Source organism: Epinephelus fuscoguttatus, linkage group LG16 (assembly GCF_011397635.1).
Source record: "Epinephelus fuscoguttatus linkage group LG16, E.fuscoguttatus.final_Chr_v1".
Lineage (NCBI taxonomy): Eukaryota > Metazoa > Chordata > Actinopteri > Perciformes > Serranidae > Epinephelus > Epinephelus fuscoguttatus.
The window spans coordinates 6,370,470-6,389,696 of record NC_064767.1 but is presented as its reverse complement, the minus strand read 5'-3'; the positions used below and the strand labels follow the sequence as shown (position 1 = coordinate 6,389,696).

The 19,227-nt window shown below is 40.4% G+C and overlaps 1 protein-coding gene across 1 annotated transcript in view; it reads right to left on the bottom strand.

The window, feature by feature from the left end:
- LOC125903352 (pro-neuregulin-3, membrane-bound isoform) overlaps positions 1–19,227 on the bottom strand; it is a 551,607-nt gene that overhangs the window by 48,040 nt on the left and 484,340 nt on the right. The window contains exon 4 of the mRNA XM_049600226.1: positions 12,504–12,527. Within this exon, the coding sequence (XP_049456183.1) occupies positions 12,504–12,527 (24 nt within the window). The remainder of the gene's footprint in view (positions 1–12,503; positions 12,528–19,227) is intronic.

Below are 19,227 nucleotides of genomic sequence, written 5' to 3'. Positions count from 1 at the left end.
CAAGGATGAGAAATGTCTTGTGCATGGGGAGACATTCAGCTCATCCTTGCCTGGGGAAGTGTGGGTGCACTGTGTCTTTTGTCTCCACTGGTCCTGCGTGACATGTACTGAGGGTGCAGAGCACTACATCTGTCACAGCTGTGACAACGAATAAAAAAAGAGAAATTAATGTTAGTAATAAAGCAAATAAAATGGCGCTTGTTGTTTCCTTGTAATGATGCATATATGTTGATCGGTCGCCTCTGAAAGATAACTACTTTACCTGGTGTGTGAGCGCACTGGGTATGCTATAAATGAATTGCCTTTCTTGAGATCAATAAAGTTGCCTGAATTTGAATCATTGTTATACTGTTACATTTTCCTTAACAGTACGTTGTAAAACATTTGATGAAACTGAAAATTGACATTAAGAATGAAATGTACTAATTTGTTATGAATTAATAAATAACTTTTTTTTTTTTACTAAAATAAAGGAAATAATATGTTTGCATTAACAAATTAACATTGTGACACATTTTCACTGAATCAAAATAATACAAACAATTTATATTCATTGCTTTGTGTTACTTTTGACGTACCTATGTGTAACTTTTGTCCCAACTGTCTGTTAAGAGTCAAGCGTTATTCCACATTTGGCAAAACATCACCTGGTATTCAAAGAGCACACATGTGAGTTGTTGTTTACAATGAAAATTAGTTTCTGTCTTTACCGTTATCTTCTAAAGTGATGCTCATCAGAAAAGTGTTACTTTCACACCAGCTCTCTTCTAAAGGGTCAGTTTAACCAAACGTCGAGCAAAGAGCCATCTTGCAGATATTTTCAGTTTGATTTGTCCAGATTTTAAAATATCTGTGTCCTGGATTTCTGTTGCCATGGAAATTTACGGGAAATAAATGGACATTTCTTTGCTCAAAGAACAAAGCAACAATATCCATGCGCAGGATCACCTAAGGACCTCACTCTTTCTTGCTTGCTGTTTGTTTGCAGTTTGTTGTTTGGCGGTAATTGAATTGGGCTGGTAGAGGAGATCACAGCCCTATGATGGCAGTGTCAGCAGCTGGAATCAGGCCAGTTTCTTTGGCCCGATTCTGGAGCATCATTCATCCTGAGTCTCAGCTGAGTCAGGCAACCGATGCAACCCAATTTATTTCCTACGTCATGCAGAGTTTGGGCTAAGGGTGTGCCATATCATCTTGTTCACGATAATACCGTTAAATTTTTAATATCATATGAAAAATTCATATTGTGATACTAACGGTATTTCGACTTGTTGACATACTGACATCATACTGTTACGCACGGCAACAACAAGCATGGCTGAGAACTAAATTATTGCAGACTCTGCGACAGTTCCAAAAAGAGGAGCAGCTTCAGTAGTGTGGAATAAACTGTGGGGTCTTGAATATGTTATCAACAGCCCTGGACTTCTCAGACTCCTCTGGAAGCAGCACAGCGTTTCCGTTGTCAAATGATTGTCATAAACCTTTGGTAATGTAAACCTACGTGACGCTCGCGGCTCAACAAAAAAACCCATATATGTGAATGTGTGATAGTTGTGGTATCATAACAGCCTGTCACAGGTTACAGCGTGATGATTAGAGGAGACATGGCAGAGCATAAAGGTCCAAGTGTAAAAAAATAACAGCTCAATCATTTGGATCTTACTATCTTATAATGACCAAAACTCTGTGTGTGCCTGTGTGTCTGTTCCACGTTTTTTCTCCTCACTGACTTGGTCAATCCATGTGAAATTTGGCACAGTGGTAGAGGGTCATGGGAGGATGGCAATGAAGCAATATTACATCAATTGGCCAAAGGGGGGCGCTATAGTAACCGATTGAAATCGCAAACTTTGAATGGGCATATCTCATGCCCTTAATGTCGTAGAGACATGAAACTTTGCACAGAGATGCCTCTCCTCATGGGGAACAGATTTGCCTCAAGAACCCATAACTTCTAGTTATATATATATTTTCCGCCATTTTGAATAATTTGAAAAACACTTCAAATGGATCTCTTCCTAGGAAATTTGAGCGATCTGCATGAAACTGGGTGAACATAATCTAGGGAGCAATATCTAAAGTTCCCTCTTGGCAAAAGTTGGAAAACTTCCTAAAACTGAGCTTCTATAAGGCAATGAATATTGCGGAGGGCGTGGCTCATCACATAAAGGTGTATGACATCTCAAGGGTTTCACCCATCACCACGCAACTTTGTAGGCATATGACCACACATAATCTGAGGGGACCCCTCCATTATTGACCCCATCAAACAAAATGGGGGCGCTAGAGAGCTCATTTCTTATCTAGGCCTAACCACCATATGGATTTTTACTAAACTTGGTAGATATGTAGAACAGGACGCCTCAAGGTGACTGGAGAAATTTAACTCTAATTGGCAACTGGGTGGCGCTATAACAACAGAAAAATGCTTCAAAATGGCTAAAATGCGACCGATCGCTGTGGCTCCCCCTGTGGACCAGTGTTGTTGTTTCTAATGTTTGGTATGACTAAGTCATGGTATGGTATGCTGTACATAATCACGGAAACTGTCAGTGTGTCATTCTGTCAGTCAGTCATTCTGTCTGTCCCACGTTTTTCTACTCACTGACGTGGTCAATCTATGTGAAACTGCACATTGAGGATTGGCATAGGTAGAAGGTGACAAAGCTACCAATGGGTATGGACTAGTTTTACTAAAAGAAGGAAATCACCTGTTGATTTATATATATAGATCCCAGGGGACATTTTTTGTATTTGGGAGCTATTTACATGTGTAATTTGTGGTAGATTTTTTTAGTTGAACTATTAATATATTATACAGAATCTGAATCTCACTTCACAAACTAAAGAAATTAGAGATCATTTTTGTTGAGATTTTACTGAATATTTGGAGGCAAACTGTAAAATTATATCACTTATTTTGTTGAAATTCTATTTTCTTAAATTAATAATACATTTATTTATTTATTTATTTTTTTTACTAATTTGTTATATCATCAAGAATATTGTTATTGCAAAAATACCCTGAAATATCATGATATTATTTAAGGGCCATGTCGCCCACCCTGAGTTTGGACCAATGCTGGGCCAGGTCATTTTGGCTACCTGGGAGATATCTCAAATAGGCCAAAAAAAAAAACAAAAAAAACCTAAAAAACAAAAAAACCCTTAAACTTTTTTCATAGCCAGATACCACAAAGACAAAAAAAGTTTTATGTAATTTTGGGTGAACTGACCCCATTAAGCACACAAAAATCACAGCACATTCAGATAGTCAGTGACAGCACAGACACAGATACTCACATGAATACATAAACAGAGGTGACTAAAGTCTGGCAACAGGCTGAGGTGGCATTTTGACAGCATGTCTCTCAGGCACGTTGACTCTGAGCCCTGGTGAGAAGGCTTAAGTCTGCATGGTGGGGTACGTGACATATAAACAGAAATAAAGGACACAAAAATGCACGTGGCAGAGTGACTGACATCAGTTTGTGATCTCAACCCTCACTTTTTGGCTCACAGTCTAACAGTTCAGTTGGGTATGACACTCTTGAAAACCATCCAAAAAAGAAGAAATAATGTCTTACGCATCGAGAAATCTCAAAAATAATTATTCATTCTCCATCCAGCCATTATTAGGATATGTTATTTCATAGCCTTATTCAGCCGTGCCAGGTTTGTGAGTCATTCAAGGATTTTTATCTATTGTTTTGGACATATGGACGAGTCAGACTGCTGGCAGGCACTGACACTGTCAAGGTCTGTTGCAGATATTAAGTTAAGGTTTATTAAATCGTGTTGCATTTGTACAATTATGAATTAAACCGTGGCTTCTAGTTTGAGGGCAGTAAAATTTAATGTTTAGTGGCAGCACATTGGAATTGGTTCAAGGCTGACATCGCGGCAGAATGCGGATGACTGATGGTAAAGGAGTTTAAAGGTCAGTTTTGGCCGACTGCTACACAAATAAACCATCACAGAGGCATACACTCTATTGATAGTTAGAACCTTAATCACAGCTAAGCATAATGTGATTTCAGATCAATAAGGTTTCAAGTTCTGTGAAGATTTGCAGCCTCCAGAGAGATCAAATATCATGAACCTGAGTGCAGCTCAGTGCTGCTTGAAAATGAAAGCTACAGAAAAACATAGTGAAAATGAAAAAGTAAAGATAATTTCCACAAGCTTAAGGACTCATGATTACATGTGCAATTAATATAGTTAGTAATTACTAATTTGTAGCTGTTACAGACCCTCCAAACTCTCATTTCATCCAGCACAAATGAGTTTCAGTTTTAGGCCCGGCGTCATGGTCTAACATTTTTCTGCAGGGAAATGGAAAGTTTCAGATTGTAGTTATTTACATTCTGTTTGCACACCTGCCATCTTATTTTGTATTATTTATTGAACCACATTATTCTGAAGGATTCAATATCTCACCATGTTTGTCTTACACTGGATAATGATTTTCTCAAGCTTTACCTTTCTTCGTCTACTGTCTCACTGTCTTTATACTGTACTCAGTCAGCAGGGGTTTGTTTCACAGGCATGATGGCTGGATTTGTCTGTCATGGACAATAATATTTAAGTAAATTACACATTGTGATCGTCCCCATAAATACCCAGACTGGGCTACGGGAAAACCAGTGTGGATTCGTAACATGGGGTCCGATACAGGTTCTGCTCTGCATATCGTCTCTGTGCCAAGAGCAGCTGATATTGACGGGAACGTATGAACGAGGGGAATGACATAACAAGTGCGAGGAGAGCTCAGAGGACGCAGACAGAGAGGCATGGGATTCTCCAATGACTGCCTCGCAGCCCTGAGCATTAGCCTTTTCATGTGACGGCGCGCAGACTGCTGATGGTGGATAAAACCTGTATTTATGCAGGTCTGCCGTGCTACAGTAAGCATGCTCTCTTGGCTGTTCACGGTCCTTTCCTCTATTACTCGGATGGCTCTATTGGCCCATTTACATACTGAATATATTTAAGAGACTGGGGCTATTGTTTTTGCTGGTATATATCTTTTTTTCTTTCTCTCCTTCCTTCCTACACATTCTCTCTTCCAATGAAAGCCTGTTCACGGTGCTTCTGCTTGGCCTGCTCAGGGGTCATCGCAGGTCACTGAAACACAAAGGGGGTATTAAGCCTTTGCTGTCATGACCACTGGACTGTGCAAGCACCTCCTTCTTACTGTAATGTAAGGACCTTTCTAACAAGTGGAGCTTGAAAGACCCAATCATATTTTTTGGCCATGGCAGTATCACAGTTCTAAGTCCCAGTGTGCGTTCTATATCTTCATCACTTCATCACGAAAATTCTCAGGCTGGACTATTTGTACATTTTCCTACAAAAGTAATGCACCTAAATTCATGCCTAACCCAATTGATCATGAGCCAGTAATTCGTGCATTACATATTTTGGAAGGCTGCAATCACGTGACTAACACCCTGATGGGAGTTAAGAAGTGGTCCCAAGTGGTCCCTGCAAGTAGGCAGGCTGGGGCGGTGAACAGGTCACGTGAAGGTTGATTAAGTGTTGAGTCATTTTAAAGTTCGTTCTCAACATGTTTTGTTTCCTAAACCTGACCTCAGTAACTTTACTTGCCTAAACTTAACCGGGTCCATGTCATTGTTCCGACAGCCCATTGATTCGACATCCCATTAGTCCGACTGTCCGTGGTGCTGAACGGCTCTGGGTCAGCTGGGAAAGGCTTGAGGCGGAGCAGGCTCACAGCTTAAGTGTTTGTCACTTTCTTTTTCATTTTAACCCACACCATGATCTTTTCCTGACCCTAACCAAGTGGTTTTTGTGCCTAAAACTAACCAGACCTTAACCACAGAGCATCATGATGATTTCGGAACAGACTTCGGATCAGTGGGTTTAATATGGACGGAACAATGGGCTGTCGAACCAATGGGCTGTTGGACCAATGGGCAGTTCCCAACTTAACCTCCATCTTTACCTTAATTTTGTAACTTTACATTAAGGACGTGACGTCATTCGTGAAGTGCTAATTTGTAGGATATAATATGAACTGTTGTGTTGGGTGTGCATTTTCGTTGGATATCACACACTGTTATATGAGGGTACGTTGAAATTGCACAGTGCTGTTTGTTTGTTTATTAAGATCCCCGTTAGCATGTGCAGTGCAGCAGCTTTTCTTCCTGGGGTCTCCACAGTTACATAGCGACAATACAAAACATACATTCACACTACAGAACATAATTCACTAAATAACACATCATACTTCACATATATTATTTCTTTGTGTGATATGATTTGGAAGTAAATTCCATTCTTGCATTGCTCTGTATATTACTGTATGTTGGACTGATGTGGTTTTGGATTTTGATAAAGTGAAACAACCTCCAACAGCGTGCCTTGTTAAATAACTGTGTGTATCTCTACTAAAGGAAAAAATAAAAGGAGCCTGTTATTATGACATACCTAATAAAACCATCAGTGAGCATAGCAATGCAACTCCACTTTAAACAAATACTCTAGGCAGTTTGTTAAAGACCCAATAGAGGCACAAGAATCTTTTTATCAATGGCAACAACGTTAACATTATGATATTCATCACTCATATTTAACCAAAAACTGTAAACTACTAGAAATGCTAAACTCTTTTTTTTGGTTTATTAAAATTTCACCAAAATTGGTGCACAAGTAATTACTGACTTACACTTGTTACTCTTCACCTGTGTGAGCAGAAAGTACTGCATTTTATATTTTGGGCAGCAGCACTACCACTACATTTGAGAGGAGCAAAGCTGCACCTTCAGGAATTCAATCCTCATTGACAGAAAATCTCAGAAAAATAAAAACACAGAAATTGTGATGCTGTTTGATTGAAAAGTGATTTCAAGGAAAGACACCAAAGTGATTGCTGCTTCTCGCTCTGCATTACGTCTGCCTGTCTTTCTTCCCCCCGGTACTCATCTCCTCTCTCTTCTTTGACATTGAGCAGAGCAGGCCTAATATTTTGCAGTCAGGATGTGTTTCAGTCCCTAACTTGTCAAAGTCGAGCAGAGTGAAATGAAAACTTTTCCACTATTACTTCACTATCCCTGCTGTTGAGATGCACTTTATATGTGTCTTAAAGAAAACACAAACACAGATGTGTCCACCTCGCTCCATTCGTCTTTGCTCTAGTTCGTCAAAATGCCTCCTTCCAGCAAACACAACTTAACCCCTCTGGGTTCAAATTGAAAATCAACACGACTTAAAATCCATTCCACCCCAAAAATAGCTCCCTGTAACACTTTGCTCTAACATTGATTTACAACCAGGTGGAACGTCTTGCAGTCAGAGCTCAGTGATCTCTGATGGAAAGGAAATATTGATGCCCGCATGACTGACTGACTAGATACAATGAAATTTTCTCCCCTTTTTGCCAAGCAATATAAAAAATGTACAAGGAGGAGGGCAGGTTCCAAGAAGTCTTGAATATATTCTCTATTTTATTAAGCCTTGGGTGGGTGATGGCCTGGGTGGAGAGATCTCAACTTCACACACTTCTTTTCTAATTTTAACCTCAGAAACTGACTCAGTGGGAGGGGGGCGGTTCACTCTCTATTAATCATGCATAGGGTTATGGGTGTCTGTGGAAAGTAACTGCTGTGGGATTATACTGTATAAATGCACTCAGAGCACGTCTTAGTATCTGCACTCAGTATTAAAGGCTGCCAATAACAATAACAATAACTATAAATATATTGTTTTAAAAATTTAAAGTGGATAGAAGAGCCCACTCCACAACCATAACGACAGTGACGAACAATTTTACTGGGGTTAGAGTGGTTTAATGAATGGGAGAAGAAGTGACACTATCAATTTTCCTAAGCTGTTGCCATGGCTGGAGTGTGCAGTGTGTGCTTGGTGCCACTGTTAACAAAGCAAAGCATTATTGTTCATCAGTGAGGATGCTCACAGTGTTATAGTTATAGTTATCATTCTTGGTGTCATCCCTTTTGTCTTTTTTACAATTTAACAGTGTTCAAGTCTTTAAATACTGGAATAAAGTCTGCTTTGGTGATGCTTATAAGGTTCGGTTTTTGGTGATGTCATAGAGGTGTTAAGTAAATTATATGTTTTAGCATTGAGGCTATAGTTACTGCTGGTTCTGTATTGTATAAGATGACATTATAAACGAATTCGGCGAGCGATTTGTGTATGCCGCCATCTTGCGGCGGCGCCATTGCTGCGGTGATATGTGTCAGTCATCAATTCATTATGCTGTCATTGTGAACTGACTGTCTACAATGACAGCATCATGAATAGCTGGATTGATGATGTTAGACGGTGGCCTCTGGTAACTGATGAAGGTATCTTAAATGAGTACCGATATTAATTTAGAAATTAATCATTTGTTTGAGCGATAAGCAGGAAAGATTAGAGTAATAGGGAGATAACAGACTGCCTCATTAAACACTGTGTAATATAACGTTAGCATACGTTACGTGTGCTCAACGCACACGTGCTCTCGCTACGTGAGATCAACTCCTCCGCCCGCTCGACACAAGCATACTCGGACGTACTATAAGCAGAGCGGACTCCGCGAGGAATGTCCACAGTCATTCGGGCTTTCATAGTCGAGCGCACTTCTGCGTTGAAGTTTCCTGTAAAAATGTCCGTGAAAAATCCCTGCGATGTGAAAAATCCATGCCGAGCAGTCACTGGTGCGCAGAGGGGAGTCCGCACGGTCGTAAAATCTGAAATTTGCGCACACAGGGCTTGTGGATATCCGCTTTGAGTCCGCGCGAACCTCCGCGGAATCCGTTCCGCGTATGTTCCGCCCGAGTATGTTTGGGCCTTAACGTGCATGTCACGGAGCGGTGAACAAACCAAACAACACAATGTCAGTAGAAATTGAAAAGATATTACGTCTATGTAAAGTCAACTTGCTAATTAAGGAGCCATTACATGTTCAAGAGTTTTATAAAGCTGCTCAAATGCCAAAGAGAGGCTATAAGTGAACGTTTCAGTGGCAACGTGTAATGAGAGTCAGTTCACAATGACAGCGTAATGAATTGATGACTGACACATGTCACCGCAGCAATGGCGCCGCCGCAAGATGGCGGCATACACAAATCGCTCGCCGAATTCGTGTGTACTACAGTAAGTGGAAAAAAATGGGAAGGACAAAGAAGTCCAACACCTCAACGGAAACCAACCCCACTGCCAGAGTAAATGTTGGCATTGTATGTTTCTGCAAGGTTACATTTGTACGTAAATATACAGCGGATACATTGAAACTTTACATTTTAACAGCACTGTGGTTAACTTGGGGTTAGCCTGGAACAAAACCGTGTAGTTCTGGTTGGGAAAAGATCATGTTTTGGCTTAAAATACCCAGTTGTGGTGGCACAATCCCAACTGGAAACGCAGTGATGGGTTGCTAAAAAACACCTGTGGTTGGTGCCTAAAAAGCTGCTGGAAATGCAGTGACGAGTTGCCAGGAAAAAAAACAGTTTGGTTCTTTGTTGATCTCAAACAGTGGCAGCAGGCGTCTCACCTAGGTGTCATGCCATCCAGCATCCCGTCCACCTTTAGATGACAAAGTCAGCTTAAACATTACATCACTTTACGTTGATATGATAGGTATGAAACATGCAAACTTAACATAGTCATGGTTTGCAGAAACATTGCCAACATTTTCTTGTGGTGACTGGGCTGACAATTTTGACCATTCTTTTAAAGATCTGTCTCTTTTGACTGTCTTAACTTTAGTGCAACACTAAATACCCTAAATACTTTAAAGACGGAAGCAACAGCAGAGCAGCAAATGATTTAACAATCATTCTACTAACTATCTAATTAATGCAATACCTAATAGTGCCCAATAACTCATAATAACACGTATTTTAAAAATGGATGCGTTCCATTTGCTGTTCTCATGCAATAGCCCAGGTGTACATGGATGGTTTACTGGTACACCTAAATGAAATGTTGACATTAATACAGTTAGTAACACCTGTAGTTTCAATGCTATCAATCAAAATATCTTCTATGAGAAAAATCCCCGGACCACACAAAAAGATTTGCATAAACGTACAATGCCAACATTTACGTCCGGCAACTTGGCAGCAAAAACTAAACATAATGAGGTTTTGTAAGGACAGATGTAATATTAGGGCTGTTATACTGGATTGCATTAGACTGTACAAGTGTACCTAATGAAGTGGCCACTGACTGGATACAATATGTATTTATAATGTTGTTGTTCAGATTACATGGGACCAACAACTGCATAACACCAATGCACCTGCAACTGCACCTTGTTTCAACTTGGGTCTTATTTATTTAGATTTAGTAATCATCATCAGTTATGAATACTCACTAAATTACTTGCTAAGAGACCTAGGAATACATTGACCTTGCAACAGACTGGAAAATGAGCAGTCAGTCAACTGTGAGCTCACAGCAACAAGTATGATAGATCACAAATGAACAAAAAAAGCTGGTTTATAAACTGTGATTGGTGCTCACAACATAAAGTTTGGATTACAATGTTGCCACGCCACTTTTCTCTTCCAAATAACTTCTCCTTAGAAATATCACCTATTGGCCAAAGCTATTAAAAATCACTCCCACAAACCAGAATTATCCCATCAAAGCTAAAATCAAAACCAAAAAATGAGCACTGCTTGATTCAGGCAGAGCACTGATGTCGTGCTTGATTTGCGGAAATAACGACTTCATTCATGCCTCATCATCAGCGGCTCATTTATCAGTTGATTGGCTACCAGCTGACTAGTATTCACACAGGCGTAGATGGTGGACTATACTACTTTACTACTGATGTGTTTATTAAAGGGGGATTTGTCCTCCCAGCAGGAACCTTGTTGCAGCTTTGATTCCCTCGTCTAGTGAAGCCTTGTCTGATCAGAGCCAAATCTATCTAACTAATCGTTTGCTATAAATGGTCAGATCCTTGACACAAGTGTCTCTGACTGAAATCATGTCCATCTGTAGGAGACAAGGGTCCTCCCAGAAGATGATATGGCATGTGTTGCTATAAACAGAAACAAGATGACGCAGGAAAGATGATTTAAGATGTTTAAATCCAAGTTTTATTCTTCAAACATTTTTTCTTCACAAGTAACCCACATTGTGCAGTATGTATTTACTTAACTGTCTCGTATATTGTTTCAGTGGATCGTAAGCCTTATACTATTTTCTTCTCAGGAGAAACAGCTTCCAAAGCCACAGACATTGACAACCAGGGTTGAGTGTGGGAGGTGCTTATCTGTGCACCGCTTAACACAATGCTGGGGAAGACATTGGCAGGACTAGAGATGTTAGCTAGGCAAAGAAAATGTGGCAGTCTGAACAATGTTGCAGAGGCATAAAACCTCTCGCTGAATATAAATGGGAAAACCTGCAAGATAGCTCTGTGGAAAAGATCATCTGTCACTGCCAAGTTTGCATAGTCTCAGCAAGTTCCCTGAAAAAAAAAAGCTTTGGTTCGTTCGACTGCTAATGCAGTGGTCGTGCTGCAGAAAAAGAAGCACGGCTCTGCTTGTCTCTGTGAAATTTCACTTTGAGAACAAAGACCCAGTGATTTCAAACCAGGGGGAGGCCATTTTCCTCGATGATCCATTGCTTTTCCAACCTGTCGGTGTGGAAAGGGCCCAAATTATACCAACAGAGAGAGTGAGGGGCTCTAGTTAACAACAAGCTTCCATGTCGTTAACTAGCGCTCATCAGCTGTGATACCCGACATCGAGCCTGCGAGGAGAGCCAAGAACAGGAGAGGGGAGCTTGGCAGTGACGAGGAGGAGCCGCTGGCATCCAACCTGCACAGCTTCGCAGGCATGTGCATTGGAAACACACAAACACTCGACACACAATCGCTGGAAGAATCTTGTCTAACTCACATACGTAAGGACTTCAGAAACACACTTTTTGAGCATGTGCCATGCATGTGCACACATACACACACACGCACTAATGAGGAGCGCATTTGGTAACAGAGCCAACATCATAAAAACTCCCTCACTGTACCCCGCCTGCCTCTCTGTTCTCACTGTTTCCAAGGAGACTGCAGCACATTGGAATTCTGAAGGGACACTTCAGAAAGAAAGAGAAGAAGAGGAAGAGGAAGAGAAAGAGGATGCATAAAGATAGTGATGGTGCAGAAAATAATGATATATAATCACATATGTGTCGAGAGAGTTGAGAGAGATAAAGATTACGTCTAATATTCCGAAGAAATACTGTACAGTGTGTTCACAGAGAGACGCTGGTGGTTGTGGATATGTGAGCATTCATATAGACGCCATTTGTATTCATCACAGCGTTGCTGTTTGCATGTCAAATGATTTAATGATGCTGTATGTGATTAGGCACGTGTGCCATTTGCTGGGTGTTATGAACGATGCATGTGCTGTATGTAAGCAATCACACAGCATAATGTTGATCTAATATGAAGCAGTGCGATGTTTACGGTCGTGACTCATGCAGATGCAAGACAAGAAAAGCTTCCTTACCCATAAACTCGATGCCCAAGTGATCTGTTGTTTCAGGCGGCAGGGAGGAGAGGGAGAGGTAGGGGAGGGGAGGGGAGGGGAGGGAGAAAGAGAGAAAATAAAGTTATTATTAACAATAGTGTGCGTTAGCATTGTGTCACAGCGTATAGCCGGATCATCACTGACATGTTGTTCTTTCATGTGAGCTGCTGTATCAGTATTTTGTCTGTTGTCACATGGAGTCAGAAGGCACATGTTAGTAGTGTTACAGGGAATGACACAAACACACACATGGATGCTTGCTCTGCTGTATTTGTGAGGACCCTGCGTAATAATATTACATTCCCTAACCCCACCTGAATGTAACCTTTACGGCCCTGAACATTCAGCTTTGTAATATGAGTAGGGATGGGTGGTTTCGAATTTTCGAATAGTCGTTTTATTTTGATAAATCGATTTTTTAATGCGACTATTACTATTCGCCGTCTCATTTCCCCCCTTTATTTGACATGCAGTTCAGCTCCTAACCACACGAGGTGCAGTGCAAACTCTGTGAGGCAAAGCTTGTGTATCACAAGTCTACAACAAGTATGCACAGTCATTTGAGAGCGAGGCACGCAGGAGGCGGCGAGGGACCGTACGGCCGGGCTCAGCGGGGCAATTATTCGAAAAATCGCCGAATAGTTGCCATGATTTTCGAATAGCGTTTTTGCTTGTGCTGCCTAAATATGAGTGATGGAATTATTTCAAGAGAGATTTCAAAAAGTTGACGTCATGTACTCCCACGCGCAAAACAAGTATTGGCAACATTTGAGGAAAAATCTGATGATAGTTGTAGGGTTGTTTGCTCATGGTGTGCGGTCACTGTCAGTCAAATCTGATCAAACCACACACACACATGCAGTCCTGATGAAACACATTAGCTGGGATTTGCAGTGATGATACCTAACATTTTTTGTTTAACATTAACCATTTAATATCACAGAAAAACTGCACAGATCAGACATTATGACATTGTCAGACAGTTTAAGAAGAAAAGGAACTCAACCTGTGCTCCTGTTTTATTCCACACCTTTATCTTCCTTGTCATAATGCACATGGGAGACGTTTGCCTCGAGGGCTTTCTGGCAGAGATTTGTTCATTTTAACCTAAACTACGATTTGTTTCCTAACCTTCACCAAGAAATCCTTTGTGTCAGAAAGCACTTTAGGCCAGTGGTTCCCATCCTATTCTCCTAAGGGATCCCCTTTCTATCATTGCATAAACTGATGACCCCTGACTACATATTTTATGGCTGTTTTATATTTTATTAAATGCATATCAATAACTGTAAAGAACAACTGATAAACTGCACAATCAAACTGAACAGTGATTATTTCCTGTGAATATTACATCACAGATGAGCTTTCCTGATTTTTTAAAGAACTTTCTGTACAATTCTCTGTCCGTAGTAGTTGTTATCTTATATGTTATCTCAATCTTACATACTTTATAGGGTTTTTTTTTTTTTGACAAATTCAGTGTCTCCTTCTCTCTGATGCTTGGCTATTGGTCTATTGGCTTTGGTTTTGTCTTTGGTTGTTTTAATTGCACACTTTTCTAATGCAGGACAAGGCCAGCGGTGGACCAGCCATCTGGCACATCGGGGAGTTTCCCAGTGGGCTGACACAACTGTCTTTTATCCCCCTTTTTATTTTTATCATTATCATTATTATTTTTTGTCTGACCTGCCAGTATTACAGGTAGTCTGGCCCATTGCTATATTTTCTTAATTGACACTGGGCTGGGCCAATCACATCCTTCAACCCCTCCCCCTTTGGGCTGAGTGCTTTCATTAAACAGCAACTGCAATAAAAACTGTGCCAAGATGGACGACACAAAACACAAGAGAGGTGTGGAGAAACTGCAGGTGAGAAAAATGCTTTGAACTCAGACTGTTCACACCATTTTAGCAACTTGCTGGCTGCTCAGAGTAATTCAGTGTCATCGCTACCTCTCCTCTCTCACTGTGAGCAGGCAGGCAGGAGATAGTTACTCTGGTTGCGCTTATCAGCATCGCCAGCAGTGGTGTAGTGGTAAATGATGAGGTGGGTGTACTACTAGGTAGATAGGTAGGTTACCGATGAGGAAGTGGGCATACTCTCCTATGTATTACAATGGCTTTAGCTGATAGGTGGGTATACTGTAACTGGATAGAAAAAGAAGTGGGTATACCCCGTATACCTGAGTATACCCTCCACTACACCACTGATTGCCAGCTAATGTTATTATGAGCCTGTTGCAATGTAAACCTATGTGAAGAAAAAAAAAGCAAAACATGATTGTCCTTATTCTGTAAGATTTTTTTTAAGTTAATGATTTGAATAGTAATAAAAACAAACAAACAAACATGCAAACAAACAAAAAATCTAGTAGTTTAACTGACAGAAATCAAAGCAATACTGAGATAAAATTCTACTGTATATTTAACGTTTTTTTTTTTTTATTTATTTATTTATTTTTTTTTACACCTCTTAAAAATCAAGAAAGCTGTGCAAGCCTCGCAAAGCTTTAGTGACCTGTAGTGGGGGTCCGGACCCCCAAGTTGGGAACCAGTGCTCCAGGCAAGCTTCAACAGCTATCAAAACCTGGTGCCAACATTAACCCCCATAATGCAACTCAGATTTGTGTTATGTTGTTTGCGGTCCCCACCGTCAAAGAAGTATGTGCACACCCAGACACAAAGACAAAAAGCTGAGCAAACAACACACTGGTGTGTGTATCCCTGATGCCTGAACAGCATAAATGTGAGAGCTTGCGTGCGTGTAAAACATATCAGGGAAACAAGAGGTCGAAGGTCATTTTGGTTTCATAAACGGCTCACATTTTGACACTGAAGCCACAATTACATTTCTGCAGCAATTTTCCAGCCAAGCATTTATAGGGGTAGAGTGCAGCTGTGAGGTTTCTGCTGCTTTGAGAGAGGAGAAACATCTAGCACGTGCAAAATTGACCATTATAGTACAATTTGATTAATGCAAAACTTGTTTTATTATATTGTTCATATTATATTTAATTTTCCACTATTTATTTACTGTGGTTATATGTTTACACTAGTTTATGACTTGTGTCCTCATCTGGCTTTACTGAAAAACAAAAACAAACCGCAGCTTAAAACAATCAGCTCAATTAAAGTTAAAACTTATGAAGAGTTGTGGTTTTAAAGCCTAATCATCACCACAGCGACTTGGCTCACAGACGCTTCCCTGGGCTCTGCAGGACTGGCAATATAACTCTCACTGACTGTAAGAAAATAATCTAGAGGAAGTGCTGATGTCTGTGGTGTCACCGCTGGCTTTTACCACAGTGACAGTGACTTTATCTCCTGAGTGGCCCTGCCCTACATCTTAGAGTGGGTGAGCCAGTCTTTCTAATGCGAAAAGCTCTGTCCAATCTGCCCCCAATCTTATCGGGCAATGTTAGCCTGGATGTAAGCGGATCATTTTTCACTTTACCAATGACCCAGAGACCTCTCTCCACTGCCTTCTTGATTTCTCCCTTCAAAAACGCCTTCGGTGTAGGACAGGAGGAGATGAACAAGATAAACTTTACTCCCACATGAAAGCTTTTGGAAAATCTAAATTCAGGTTTTGACAAATAATTGTCAGCCACTGACAGTTTGACTATAGCTGTCAAAGAAAGTCAACAATGCTGTGTATTTATAACAGTGTACAAGACACTGGATGAGAGACGCAGCGATTGAAGGGACGTCTTTTGTTGGGTTAAATGCAAAGGTTACAAATCATTACATTTCTCAGAATAATTAAACAAAATGAATAATGCAACAGTATACAAAGAACACCAAGAAAACCAAGAGAGTAAAAAGACAGAAAACATTCTGATCTCACAAGAAATTTGTACTTATTTGTGTGAAGATAAATGTCATGCAGTTTGTGTGATAAAGAAGACCCAAGTGTAGACTAAACCAAGGCAGGGTTTTTTGATTACAGCAAAACCATCCCTGGAAACCAAAATCTTAATCAACATAATTCCCCCCCATAACATATGATTTAAAGCCCAGTAAGAGGCTCACAACTGGGCCTTGAGGCTATATTATTTTGTTAGGTTTTCCCCCAAAATTTTAACCTCACTCACTAAAAATAAAACTTAAACAACTTTGAAAACAGACCCATCACCAAGTCCCGCCCCTGGATGCAGACTGGACAATCATAACGCAGCATCTGGCCAGCTCAGACCAGGGTCCGACAACAACACAGCTGTGCTCCATTGACTCTAATGCAGTCGTTTCAGATTTCCTTCATTTTCAGGCTGGTTTTGTGGATTTGGAGCTAAATGTTGTGCCTGGGGCACGTCGTGTATTAATGATACTCGTTACCTGGAGAGGTTGGAAAAAGATATCCATTTCTTCCCTGTTCCAAAATCAAACCCTGAAAAGTGTAGGGTTAGCTAGCTAGCTACTGAAGATATAGCCTACTGAATGTATACACATGCTGCTTTTGCTTTGTAATGATTATAACAGTGAAACAAAGACCGACCCTGCTGTACAGGAACCAGTGAAGGGAAGCAGGGAAACTTTGCTCATATTCAACCAGCTGTGTGAACGTACCCAACACCTGGACCTCAGGTGACGGAGGCCCAGGTGCTGGTAAGGCCAAACACCACTCATCTGCACACACTGCGATGCTACACAGCTGGTTCAATATCAGCAAAGTTTCCCTTTATATTCATTGTCTTGTGTGGCGATCAGCAGTGATGTGGTGGTTCACTTTTACACTGTGATCTGTAGCCTATAGTTCGGCTTTAGCTTCTAACTATCTTTGTCTTTTTAACCTGTTGTTGCTGCTGAGTCAGTTTGACATCCTGGATATATCCTTCAAACACAGACTGTAGACCCCTCTGTCTGCTTCTCTCTGGAATCACTGCTTCATTTTTCCAAAAATATGATTCTTCAGGGAGTGCAGTTAGTTACAGTGCGGGCTCCAGGCTTACTCCAACAGCTTGTTGGACCAGCTAAAGGTCAATTGTTATGGGATATATCAAAGATATGAATTTGATGCGATGCTCTAAATAAAAGGTCTTATGCATAAAAAATGTGGATCACAACTAATCACAACTAAGTTACAATATATATACATATTTATACATACATATGTTTTCCATATGTATTTTTAGCCTTGGTGACCCCATTGGTATCTACAGAGCCAAAGGAAAATGACAGTATGATCTGTCCTTTGAAATTTTTGCAGTTTTGCAGCCCTTTGGGTAGAGCTATAAGCGCTGCTACTGCCAGGGTTAGAAACTCAATTTCCCATGGAGCTCAATGAGTAGAGCCCAGCACTAAAGCTGCCAAGGTTAGGGATTTCATTTTCTGTGTAGCTTGGTGGGTAGAGCATATATCAGCACCAGCACTGTCAGGATATGAGCTTCAGTTCCCACTGGGGCCACCCATACACAAGATGTATGCACTCCTGCTACTGTAAACCACTTTAGATGGAAGGGCCCACCAAGTGTCATATGTTAAATACGCTCTGTGGAAACTGATGGCCTTTGATTCATTTGGTGGGCCGACAGATACCACTGGAGACGCCACATCTGAATCCAAAACAGGCTGGAAACTGTCCAAAATTGGGAGATACATTTTCACAAAAATGGATATTGTTTTCACATCAAAAAAGGTTTACTAGAGAGAGGTGCACAATGAGGATTCTAGACATCTGAGTAATATTGTTGAGGTGAGAGACAGGTATCAGCAGCAGCCTCTGATAACCTGGGTTCAATTTTGAATTCATACCACAAATATTTCCTCTAAGATTGAAGACTTCACTTTGTGCAGCGGTGGAGGAAGTATTCAGAGTTTTTACTTAAGTACAATGCAAAGATACACAAATAAAAGCCCGGTATTCAAAAGCATAGCCCCTAGAACTTTATTCTGAGATGCAAGAGGAGCTCTCTAAGTTTTCAGAGATACTGAATATTTCAGAATTTTGGGGAACGAGACACCGAGAATATTTCCATTTGATGGAATGGTGCAATCACAAAAACACAGACCTGCATTTAAATATATATCTTTTTGTGTAAACATCATGTCAAAGGAGCTGCAATCAAGAACTAGAACGCGTTGAGAATATATGTGAAACTCTCCAACAGAATGGAATAAGGTAACGTTTTATAAATCTTATTTTGGGATTATTATTATTATTGCAGATGCATTTACATGTAAGCAGCATTTGAATTTCATAGCTGGAAGAGGAGGAGATTCTTTACTTTGAAGTATAGTAGAATAAAATGGAAATACTCAGTACAGGCACTAAAATTGAACAGTTGTTGATAAATGAACTCATTAAAAATACACTGGCTATTTTCAGGTTTCTTATTCAAACACAATAAAGCCTTTGGTTAACCCTAATAAGCTATTAAAGCGACCCATTCACCAGCAAAAATGTTGGCATTGTATGTTTCTGCAAACCTCAAACACATAATATTTTCATGTTACTGTGCAGCGGAAACATTGAACCATTATGTTTTAACAATGCTGCAATCAATGTGTGGTTAGAGGCACAAAAACCATCACCCTAACCCTGACCCATTTCCACCAGGAGAAGATTATGAATTGGCTTAAAGTATGCTCTTTTTATGGCACAATCCTGGGTGGAAAACAGTAAGGGGTTGCTAAAAAAACATGACAAGTTGCTAAAACACAACTGGCTTTGTTGTTTGTTCGTCTTAAATAGTGGTCTGCAGTTG